This window comes from Tachypleus tridentatus, chromosome 13, assembly GCF_004210375.1.
Source record: "Tachypleus tridentatus isolate NWPU-2018 chromosome 13, ASM421037v1, whole genome shotgun sequence".
Classification (NCBI taxonomy): Eukaryota; Metazoa; Arthropoda; class Merostomata; order Xiphosura; family Limulidae; genus Tachypleus; species Tachypleus tridentatus.
Window position 1 is genome coordinate 73,737,876 of NC_134837.1, and position 12,425 is coordinate 73,750,300.

Consider the following 12,425-nt stretch of genomic DNA (forward strand, 5'->3'; position numbering starts at 1 on the left):
TGTTATAGCCCTTTCGTGAAATATTCGAATCTGTGTTTTCTGTCTCACTTATTGAAATATTTTATATGAATAAGTTGATTTGTTTCACGTTAACGAACATAATTTGTAATGTAGGCTTACAAAACGTTAAAGCCCGGCATGGTCAAGTGGGTAAGGCGCTCGACTAATAATCTGAGGTTCGCGGGTTCAAATCCCCGTCGCAACAAAGATGCTCGCCCTTTCAGCTGTGGGGATGTTATAATGTGACAGTCAATCCCACTATTCGTTAGTAAAAGAGCAGCCCAAGAGTTAGCAGCGGGTGGTGATGACTAGCTGCCTTCCCTCTAGTCTTACTCTGCTAAATTAGGGACGGCTAGAGCAGATAGCCTTCGTGTAGCTTTGCGTAAAATTCAAAAACAAACAAACAAACAAAAATGTAAACAGTGTACAAGTGTTCAAGTTTGTGGGAACATTACAGGAGGAAATAAACTATTATAAGCAAATGTAACCTGAACTAGGGAACTTTGAAGCTTATACTTATCCTTCATTCCGGAGATGGATGCTATTTAACACTACGGTTGTTATGGTATGAATGCCTTTATTAAACTATCAACTGAATAAGTGATCAGAAACTAATGTTTTATGACGAGTAATATCGTAGAATTAACAATGGCTTAGGGAGGTAGAGCATTACACTTTACTTGCAAGTTGCGGGCCAGTGGTTCGAGTCCCCATTCAGCTATATTGGAGTTATAATAATAACGAGTAAAGTAAACCATAGCAACTTTTCGTATGTTTTGGTTCTTTAAAATGAATATTGTTGTTTCACGATTAATTGAATTACTTTTCCTATATTCTCCATTGTAATTGGATATAAATTATAATATATATAAGTTATAGGTAACTTTAAATTGTGGAGTCAGTTGAATGTAAACAGTGCTTAATATCCAAATTCAATGGTTAAAACGGAAATCTGAATTTCATAAAAAAAATAAAAAATCAACTGTTCTGTGAGATATTTTATCAAACTTGTATGTTATATCATCACAGATGTCGAGTACAACAAATGTCATCATAGTTTAGACTTGTCTTACAGTGCTTGTGTTGCCGCTATAACTTCACAATACGACCTTTCTCGACGTGGTGTTGGCTTGTGGTGTGCGAGCTGGTTCTGTCTTGAGACAATATGTTCCAAGTGTCGTGAAATGCTACACGTCCTGAGGTTGACTTTTATATTTTACATAGAAATATCTTATAAGAACTATTCCACAGACTAAAGCGAAAATATTTTTGATTTTATAAAGGTCTGTCTGTTTGTTATGCACGAAACTACACAAAGGGCTACCTGTGTTCAGCCCACTTGGGTATCAGAAACCGGTTTCTAGTAATATAAATCTGCAGACATACCACTGTGCAACTGGAAGACTAAGAGGGTCAAATAATAGAAAATGTATCTATGTACTAGGGAACCCTGAACATGGTGACTTTGTCTACACACGTAAACATTATAAGGGATTGTTATGAACAGTATTAGTTCACAGCGAATGACATTTCATGCACTGTTTTAAAAAACGGATATTATATTTTCAAAAATTACTTATAAATTGGGCGCAGCATGACCAGGTAGGTTAAGACACTCGACACGTAATCCTAGGGTAGCGGATTCGAATCCCCGTTGCACCAAAATGCTCTCCCTTTTAGCAGTGGGGACGTTATAAAGTGACGGTCAATCCCACTATTCGTTGGTAAAAGAGTAGCCTAAGAGTTGGCGGTGGGTAGTGATGACTAGCTGCCTTCCCTCTAGACTTACGCTGCTAAACTAGGGACGGCTTACACAAATATCTCTTGTGTAGCTTTACTTTAAATTGAAAATAAACCCTCTTGAAATCTACTTTATTTTGAGGATATTATCGATGAAGGTGGGTGGTGGGTGTGATATTTCATATGCTTGAAAATATTGGTCTTTTGTTGCTCCTGTTTTTGTACAATACATTGGATTGATCATTCTAACACAAGGTTTTCCTAGCGATTATGTAGATATATTAATGTTGTGAGAGATTTTATAAATGAACCAGTCATGTGAGATGCAACCTCGTGATTTAACCACTAAATAAAAACCCTATTTTGAGCTTAAATATGTTAGTTCACAAGATACAACTGAAACAAATTAGTGCTTAATTAATGTACATTAGTAATGAACAATACTATGAACGTTGATATCAAGTTCTGGTCGGGCACATACTTATTAAATTTATTGTGTAAGTGAGACACAATATTCTACCTGTTTTAAATTTTATTTTGAAGATCTGTGGTTGTTTAACTTTATTACATTCTTTTTCGTTTGATCCTGATCGTAGCAGCATTTTGTTTTGGTTCATTACAGCTTAATTTGTTGAGTAAATGTTAAAATGTGTGGTGACTAAGGATATATTTCCTTCAATGGTCATTTGTTTTGTTTTTTAATTCATTAATAATTGTTTTATTTCAATAAACCATGCATTTTAAAATGAAGGGTTGCAAAACTTTTAGTTTCCAGTTTATTATAACTTCCTGTTTTATGTTACTTTACATGTTAAAAATTTGGCCATTTTATTGTAATCTAAATAGAGCGAAAATAATGTTTCTTTTTACATTTTTATCTCAGTGAATAAGCATTTACCAGAATTTCCTACTGCTAGTGAAGTTATTACTATCAGTGATGCTTGGACAGCAGGTCCTGTTTTTACTGCACATGCTTACGACTGGGATGTAGATACAATTTGTCTACCTCAGTCTGCAGGTTGTGACTGTGGCCAGGTGAGCTATTACATCATCAGTGAAACCACGAATGGACCCTTCATTATCAATAATGCCACTGGAGAAGTGTACATTCGGGACCCAGTCGGACTTGCTGTAGGAACATTTTATAAAGTTGTCATTCAGGCAAGGGGCCCTTACAATGAGACATCTGATTACAGTGGAACAATGGAAGTAAGTACAGAGTGTGGTTAAAAGTTATTGTAATTATGAAGTATTATGGAAAGTCTCACTCACACCACGTTTGAGTGAATAATTATTTTAATCAACTTATCAATTTATCTTATTAGAAACAAATTTTATCGTATAATTAATAGTTATTATAACATTGTGGTAATGTTTGATGTCAAATAGGAAGAGTGAGGGATTGTTTATAAAAAACTAACTAGACACACTCCAGCAAAAATCAACTTTAATCAGATCCAATATTTTAGTTTAATTTTTTCTCAGAAAGGCGTAAGCAAAACATGATTCTTTTTCCCAATACAATATATTATTTCCTCTAACATAAATAGCTATTCTCATTCAGTGCTGCCCTCTAGATACAAAACGATATTTTACATGCCATAAGTCTTGAGCTCCCACGTACCTTATTCTCCATGTGGTTCAATTGCGTCTTACATGTAAATCATCATGCGACAGCATTCTACCAGTTGGAGCGTAACAAATCCTCCTAATGCACGTGACTCCTTATATTTAATTCTATCAAACTATCATTTTTCCTTTGGCAGCCCCCCACTAGTACAGCAGTAAGTCTACGGATTTACAACGCTAAAATCAGGGGTTCGATTCCCCTCGGTGGGCTCACCAAATAACCCAATGTGGCATTGTTATAAGAAAACCATACACACACTCGTTTGGCACTGTTCATGTTCTAATTTTTAGTTTGTGCTATATGCAAGTGTTTTTTTCCACATATTTGAATCAATTTTTCTCAGAGTTTGCTATTTATTACACAATAGTCATATTTGCAACTTGTTGAGTTGCCCGGCATGGCCAGGTGATGATGACTAGCTGCATTCCCTCTAGTCTTACACTGCTAAATTGGGGACGGCAGCTGGTCATCACCATCTACCGCCAACTCTTGGGTTACTTTTTGCTAATAAATAGTGTTGTTTGATTGGTCAATACTTATAGTCAAGTCCAGGTTCGGAATTAAGCATAGTTGCATCTTTTGTATTATACCATGCGCTTAGGCTTACCATGATCCTTTGTTATTTTAGGATTATCTGTAATTCACCTTACAGATACATCGATCATTAGATCAACTATATTGTTTTCTTCCCTACATCACGTCTCATCAATGTGCTATTGTTAATACACACTTACGTAATTTTACAAAATAAAATCTATTTAATTTTCTTTATTATATATCTTTTCTACTTCTTCATATTAACTTGTTTTGTGTGGTATCATAGAGCTAGGATACACACAGACCTTTTCTCCCAGTACTGACAAAGTAGGCTTGACAAGTCTCTGTTATTTTCAGAGTGCCTGTAGTTCTACTTACGGATTAATCGATAACTAGGCTAAATATTTTGTTTTCTTTTAACAGCACATGCTTATGTCACTACACGTTTTCTAAACTCTTTTGTAATAGTCGACTATTTTATTTTCGTTATATTTTATACTTCTTACCAATGGTTTCGTTTATTAGGACCTCTGGGGGCCTGGATCCACTCCATCTGTTCCCAATATTGCTCATCTTCCACCTAGAATTGTGAACCTACTTCAGATGTCCTAGATTTTGTCAGTTTTCCTCCATCTGGTCATGGCTTCCTTTCCCAGCCTCTATTGCAGAATTTGCCAGACCTATCTCATTTCTTTTAGGCCCGGCATTGGCAGGTGGTTAGGGCAGTCGACTCTTAATCCGAGGGTCGCGGGTTCGAATCCTCGTCACATCAAACATGCTCGCCGTTTAAGCCATGGGGCGTTATAATGTGACGATAAATCCCACTATTCGTTGGTAAAAGGGTAGCCCAAGCGTTGGCGGTGGGCGGTGATGACTAGTTGCCTTCCCTCTAGTCTTACACTGATAAATTAGGGGCCGCTAGCACAAATAGCCCTCGAGTAGCTTTGCGCGAAATTCAAAATAAACCATTTTTTTAAAACACGTTTCACAGCGTAATATTCCACCTACTTCTTCTGACTCTGTTTCGTGATGAATATTTTTGTCTTATTTTGGGAGTGGATATTTGCAAGCCTCACTCTACACAGTCTTTAATTCTTTTTTGTCTTAGCTTACCATCAGAAAGATTTTTTCTCGATTACATGTTCTTATGGTCTATGTTAATTCACATTATTTCCTGTTTAGGTTGTCAGCTTCATATTACCCTGTCAAATCTCCTACATGTAATATTTACCTTACACATCTTTTCTTAGGTGTTCCACTTATATTTAGAGGTTTATGGGATATCTTCTCCTTCCTTCCTTTCTTGTTTGGGCATCTGCCATCTTCAGTTCTCTCTCTTTATTCATGACTTCTTTACTTTTGAGATCTTCTGGGGATGGACACTACCGTTTGTTTACTATTCACTGCTAATAGGGAATTGTAGTCAGCTTCTTTTCTCCACCATTCCGCCTTTTGGGTCTTCTCCTATACATTTAACATCATATAGGGTATCTGAAATGCCATATTTTAATTTTTTGTCTGCTCTTACTTTTCATTCTGATACATTGTCATATTGATTCATTTTCTTTTCATATCAAGCACCTTCTCGTCATTTACATGTCTTACCTGTGGATTTCTTCTTTTGTCATATATGCTCGATACTTATTGGAGTTTTGGGTCAGTTTTTTCTGCCTCAATCATTTCTTGGGTCTTCTCCAATTTTAATATAGTCTTTCAGCATACTTTAGTTGGCTATAACTACAGGACTGAGAATACCCATAGTACATGTTCTTATTTTTAATTCCTCGGGATGCTATCTCAGGTTTTCAGCACGTGTTTTAGTTCCAATTTCATGCATTGCCCTTTGGACTTTTTTCCGTTCTGTAGGTTTTTGTCGGATGGTCTATGTTTTACCCAATTTCCACATCGTGGGGGATTGTACCAAGAGATTACTTGGATGTATAACTTTGGTCAGCTCCTTCAAAATGGAGGTAATCATAACATATTCATCTGCTCCTCCTGCTTGAGGGGTTGTATTTTCCAGTTGATATATTCCTTGTTACGTTTCTCACATTCTATTTGGAAAGTGTAATTTTAAACGCCACCTACACTGGGATCATATATTCTCCTCCTCTAATGCACTCAAAGGAGTTTTCTGTCATCTAAGCCATTATGACTTACTATCTTAGTGCTAGCAAGGTTCTAATACATTGGGGGAATATGGTTTGTTTGGAATATTAACACTTCCTCCTTTGGGTCTAGAACATTTACAATATTTTCAAGAGATGCTGCATGACCTATGGTCTCTTGCTAGTGTTCCTTTGGATTTTCCCCTGAACTTTCATCCTTCCTTCTTTGAATATGTGCGTTTGTGTGTTGGTGGTTGAACATATCCGCACAATGTTGGATTCATCACTTACTCCCCTCATCTATTTCTCTTCCATAATGCTCATCTCCAAAGATGGGAACCTTATTTGATCAGTAAGAGACTTCAGGAAAATGGTCTAAAAGTGAAGTTTTATCACATTAACACTGTCACTTCCACCAGTCCAATGTGCTTTAGTTCACTTTATTCATCTTATCTGGATTTGACCAATGTTTCATTCTGACTCTTCATTGGTGGTGACTTATATCACTTGCCAAGGGGTCACTCATTATTCTTGTTCCCTTTGTGGCAGACAGTGGATCCCCCTTTTTAAACTCACATGTCTCCTGGAGTGTCGTGTTTCAGGGGCTTTTGTTCTTGTTGCTAATTGCCTTTCCAGTCCCAACACACTTTCTACCCAGGAATGACCTCTTTATCCTCGAATTTTTGGTGGCTCTGCCTCCTGTAGGGTACTCCTTCATGGGAAGGTTTTGACTCCTTTATCAATTACAAGCCAAATTACCACTTGTTTTGGACTTCTGACTCATCATCCATTTGCCATGGCTGTCGATACATTCAGACAGGATTAGATCCAGTTTAAAACTTTATTTTTATAATTTTTCTTCCCAGGATCTTTATTCACCCATGCCAATTTGCGTCAAATATTTCTGACTGAACCTTCTTTCAAGCACAGATCTGATTTTCTCTGCTGTTTCAGCTTGATATATTCTTTTCATTCTAGATTTATTTTACTAACCTACACTTTGGGAGCTCATATGGTATATTCTTGTCGACGTTTTTGTTTTTTGCCATCTTCCACCTTTATTCACTATCCAATACATGCTGTCGGTTGCTACATTGCATAAAATGATTCTTTCTGTTGAATCCATTTTGCACCGATTCATTCCCTTACACAAATCCTTTATCTGTGACTTTTTTTATTTATTCCCCTACCCACTGGGTTGGGATTGTGACTCAATTGATCTTTTATTCCCTGTTTCCTTCTTGACATCATCAATTCTTGGTGTCTTCACTTCAATCAGGTAGTTTTCCTATTCCCTGCATATCAACTTTGTTGTCTGTTGGAGGTAATTTGTCTGTTGAGCAGTGCAACTATGCTTCATATATTCAGATCCCATTCTTTGCTTTTCAGAGCTGTTTCTTCCTTGTTAGGGTACCATCATCTATTTGTTACCATCGTTTATTCTTTATTGAGACTGCAAGTGGGTAAGTTTCTCTCTTTTATTATATATTTTATTTTTCAGGGGCCTGTCCAGTATTTTGACCAGAATTACATTTTGTTGTGAGTGGTGCCTGTCCAGATAATGTTCAGTTACTTAAAATTGTACTAAAACCAAGGTTATAAGGCCATGTTGACTTCATTTTCATAATTTCCATGGCCACAAAATGCACATTGTCCAAAACTATCGCATAATCTAGATATGGGGTGTTCCACAAGATTGATCATAGGTTATTTATTTCAGTATATTGGCTTCATAAATATGCACATTCTGGACTGTACTAACCCATGAAGTTCATGGGTGAAGCAGAAGGGAATAGTTACCCATCCATGTTATTCATTAAATTGAATAAATCAAGTTTGGTCTCCTCTTTCAAATAGGGTTTAATGGTTATCCATTGCAAATAATGATACAACCATCCATTTGAGAGTAGGTTAGTGGTATTCTGCTGGTGTAAATGATGAGATGTCCTCCAGTATGATACTCCATCTTTGTACTAGTTTATCAGTGTGGATTTTGTAGTTTTGGAGTGAGCAGTCACAATTTCAATTCACTCCTTTCATTGGGATAGCTCATCCTATCTCTACATGGATTTCAGTTCCTAATGTTTTAGTTTTGAAATCAGAGCTGAACTAATCAATATTAGTCATCATACATGTATTATAGATGTAACTGCTTCCTCAATCATTTATACTCTTGTTCCCTCCACCCATATTGTGAGTCATGGTAGAACTTGTGGATTAATACAGTTCTTCATTTTATACCATCCCTCTTTTATTCTGCAGATGTTATTGCTTGTTTGTGTGTTTTGGAATTTCACGCAAAGCTACATGAGTGCCATCTGCACTAGCCATCCTTAATTTAGCAGTGTAAGACTAGAGGGAAGGAAACTCATCATCACCACCCACCGCCAACTCTTGGGCTACTCTTTTACCAATGGATACTGGGATTGATCATCACATTATAACGCCCCCACAGCTGAAAGGGCGAACACGTTTGGTACGACAAGGATTCGGACCCACGACCCTCAGATTATGAGTCGAACATCTTAACCCACCTGGCCATGCTGGGCTGATGTTATTGCTCTGGAGCAGTTCCTATTGGATCAATTCTGAGTGTGATAGTTTATATTACAGAGACATTTTTACTATACCAATTGTTCCAGTGTTAGTTCATGGATTGGTCAAACAATTTATCACATTACTATCATGTTTCCCATTCATAGATCAGTGATCAGTAGGTATTAGATTGCTTCCAGTCTTCTGAACTTAAATTGAAAATGGTATGATCCTCTTTCCTGACCCCACCATATGGTTGGGTTTTAGATTGTAGATGACTTACCATCAGTATTATATTCTTTCCTAACCACACATGGATGTGCATTCCCAATTTCTGGATTTTGTATATTGTAGCTGACATACTGATGTTGGTCTCCTGCAGCTGGATTTTGGAAGCATTTGATCTGCCATGTGTGGCCAGCCATGCACTAGTCACTTTACATTTATAGACACAGTCTTTTACTCTCACTCACATTGATATAGGGTATTGGATTGAGATTCCAGTGTTGTGTAGTTCAGATCAGTGTCCAACCATTAGTCTCTCCCTTTTGGATTTGCTTATCTCAACTTTTGCCCATGCCTGCAACACCTTTTTCCACATTGGACAAAGAGTATATCTGATACAGAAATGGTGCAATGTCCCATGTATTATTCTATACTGTGAGGATCTACTCTTTTAGGAGGCCCTTGAAGTGCTTTTTTTTTTCCTTGCACTGGTTTCTCCACCTGTTCAATGAGGGATTCTTACTATTTATGTAAGTAGAGGTAACATACCATATCAAAAGTAACATTCCTATTCTGAAAATGCATCTCTGATTAGTACTTACTTTTACTCACACTTCCCACCATTCCTTACCAGTAAAAACTGGTGCTTCCATTTTCTGTCAGAACTTGAAGTGATAGTTTGGTAAAATCAAATAGAGAGTTACAAACATCAGGAGTTTAGTTGTGCTTCTACTGGTGAAGGGTTGTCGCACAATAATTTCTGTGTGAGACACAGATGAACCATGTCGAACATAAGGTACATGAGAGCTCAATGCTTATGGAATGTAAAAATATTTTTCAAATATAGAAGGAATAACTAAATGTGAACAGAATAGCCATTTATGTGAGAGGAAGTAAGCACCTATCAGAAATACATTTCAGTGTAAGAAATTATAACTTTTGTGGAGTGTGCATAATAGTCTCTTTTCTTTCTTTCTTTTTTTGTAAACAAGGCTTTAGAATACTATTGAATTATAATTAGGTAAGAGAGCTATTAGCTTTTATAATTAATTTTGATAATACCTCTTCTTGAACTGTATGAATTTTGTATCACAGTTTCAGAAAGTATTTTTACTGCATTATGAATACTGTAAGTTCATCACTTATCATAATATGTTTTCATTCTTATGTTTTTGTCAGTGAAGATTTCAATTTTAATTTTGGAAAACAGCTTTTAAATATTGTTAATATTTCAATAAGCTCTGCATATAATTCAAAATTCTTGATGGATTTAGTTTTTTTCCTGTAGGTGTTGTTCTATTTGGATGAAGATTTTCCTGCTGATCAGGAAATTCAACCCATTATGATTCCAACCAAACAAGGTGAAGGAAACATTGAAAATGTTGACACTAAATTTATAGGAACCTGGGACGAAAATGATGATTTAGCCCCTCACATTAGGGAGAAACGACAAGCAGAAGTGGTATAAAATTTGTCCTATGAATATTGTTGCTTTATATAAAGTTAATTAAGATATTAGATGAACTGTAGAGTCCATTGCTTTCTTTTAGTACACAAATTAATCACAACTGCTGTTTCAGAAGTTTAACAACTTGGGTTATGTTAGAGATGTTATACATTGCCAGTTAACTTTCCTCACTCACAAAGATAGGAATAATGGCATTTTTATTTAAAATAAAACCACAAATTCTAGGGTAATATAGTGCTAATATGTTTGAAATTTTACTTTTCTCTTATATATTTAAATATCTTATGCCTACAAATTTTCATAAGTGATACTAAAGCTATGATTGTAATCAATATGTGTTACTACTCCACTTCAAAACTGTTAAACTTTGAAAGTTTTTATTTGACTTTTAAGAAACACCTTCACATAAAACATGTATAGTTGAATCAAAAACTATAATTTCAAAATGAAAGCTTTAATTTTTCGTTCACAAAGTTATTAACTGCTGTTTATTGTATTGGATGCACAACAATAAATTAGGTTTTTTAAAGAAATCTCAAATTTATTGTTACAACTACTTACATTTGAATGGGATGTAACATTCAAATAATATTAAATATTATTTTTTATATTTTCAGGAAAATCACCTATATTTCATTAGTTAATGTGAATTCAGTAATTTAGTACAGTTATGAATTGACGTAATAACAGCCTTACATTACAACAAATTAAAAGCCATTCTTGTATTGAACACACATTATATCGACATAAATTGATAAGTTATGTTAAAATTATTCTCTGAAGTATAGTAAGCAAACCAGAAACCGATGATTGTAGTAATTAGCTGCTATTACTATAAAATCATGAACTGAGCAAAACTGACACCCAATTTCTTGATGATGAGAAATCCACCAGCAACAGTCACATTTAAATTCTCTCTTTCTTAACCTGAAGATGACCTAGGAAGGTCGAAACATTGTTCTTTCTTTATCAATAAAAGTGTTAATACCTATACCAGCTGTTCTGAGATACACTGATACTCAATTTGTTCATGGGGAACATATTTTACTACAAACAGAGATTTACTTCATTTTATATTGCTAAATATAAAAAGTAGGATCACTGCTGGGCCTTTTCCCAGCTGAAGATTACATTCCCTAAAGTTATATAAATAATTTCATCCTTTTTAGCGTTATGTCTTTATCTTGTCAGTTAAAAGAAATATTCAAATTAAAAATTTAGTTTTATGTTGTTTATTTTGGAATCAGTAGACACAATTATTAAAAACTGTTCCAAAATTTGTAAGGTCATATCATTTGAGGAATTTATTTTTGCACTAGTTGATCAGTTATGTTTTTTAATTTTGTTGTCCACAGTGTAGTTATTCACAAACTGAGGTAGATTCAATGTAATTTTTTATTCAATATGCATAAAATTATGAGACTTTGTAAATGCAACTCACAAAGTTGGTCCATTTGTTAGTTATACGTATGGAAAATACTTATCCTATTTCTAGTATTTCACAACAATAACATTTTTTTTATGTATATTTGGTCATCTACTTTAAATATAACTTAACATTTTGACTTCTTGATATTTTTAAGTTATATTCAAATGTTCTTCTTAATAAATCTTTATAGATTGAAACGAGAAAAAAAAAAACTGCTTCTGACAGATGTATTCTATCTTGGTCAACTGAATGACCCTGATGGTAAAGACAGTAAATTTTATTATAATATTGAGATCTTCTCTTTGGACTGCCTTCTTGGTTTTGACTTTTTTAACCTGCTGAGCTGAAGAAGCACACTTTATTTTGGACATTTTTGGAACTTAAATGTGTTGCATGTAAAACTTGTGCTAATTATAGTTATAACTAAGGTTTCTGATTAGACAAAATGTTGGTGATGTCGTCTCATTGTGTCTCCTTGACAACCAAGCAAATTTAATAGGGAATTTCAGCTAATGATTGTGATTTTTGTATCAGCAATACCAAGCATGCAGCATGTGTATATCTGATTGGATTTTATTGCTCATCACAATCTTTACCAATCTACACTTAAACCTAATTATATGCTCAAAGTAGTGGATCATCTGTTTTATAAATATATGACTGGAAGAACTTTAAAAATACAAACCTGTTTATCACAGCAGAAAGCATCATCATTCTGTGGAAGTTCATTAATGCTACATTGGCAGAGATATC

At 35.1% G+C, this 12,425-nt stretch overlaps 1 protein-coding gene across 1 annotated transcript in view; it reads left to right on the plus strand.

The window, feature by feature from the left end:
- LOC143238644 (uncharacterized) overlaps positions 1–12,425 on the plus strand; it is a 121,355-nt gene that overhangs the window by 38,845 nt on the left and 70,085 nt on the right. Inside the window, exons 4-5 of the mRNA XM_076479050.1 lie at positions 2,624–2,949; positions 10,064–10,237. Of these exons, the coding sequence (XP_076335165.1) occupies positions 2,624–2,949; positions 10,064–10,237 (500 nt within the window). The remainder of the gene's footprint in view (positions 1–2,623; positions 2,950–10,063; positions 10,238–12,425) is intronic.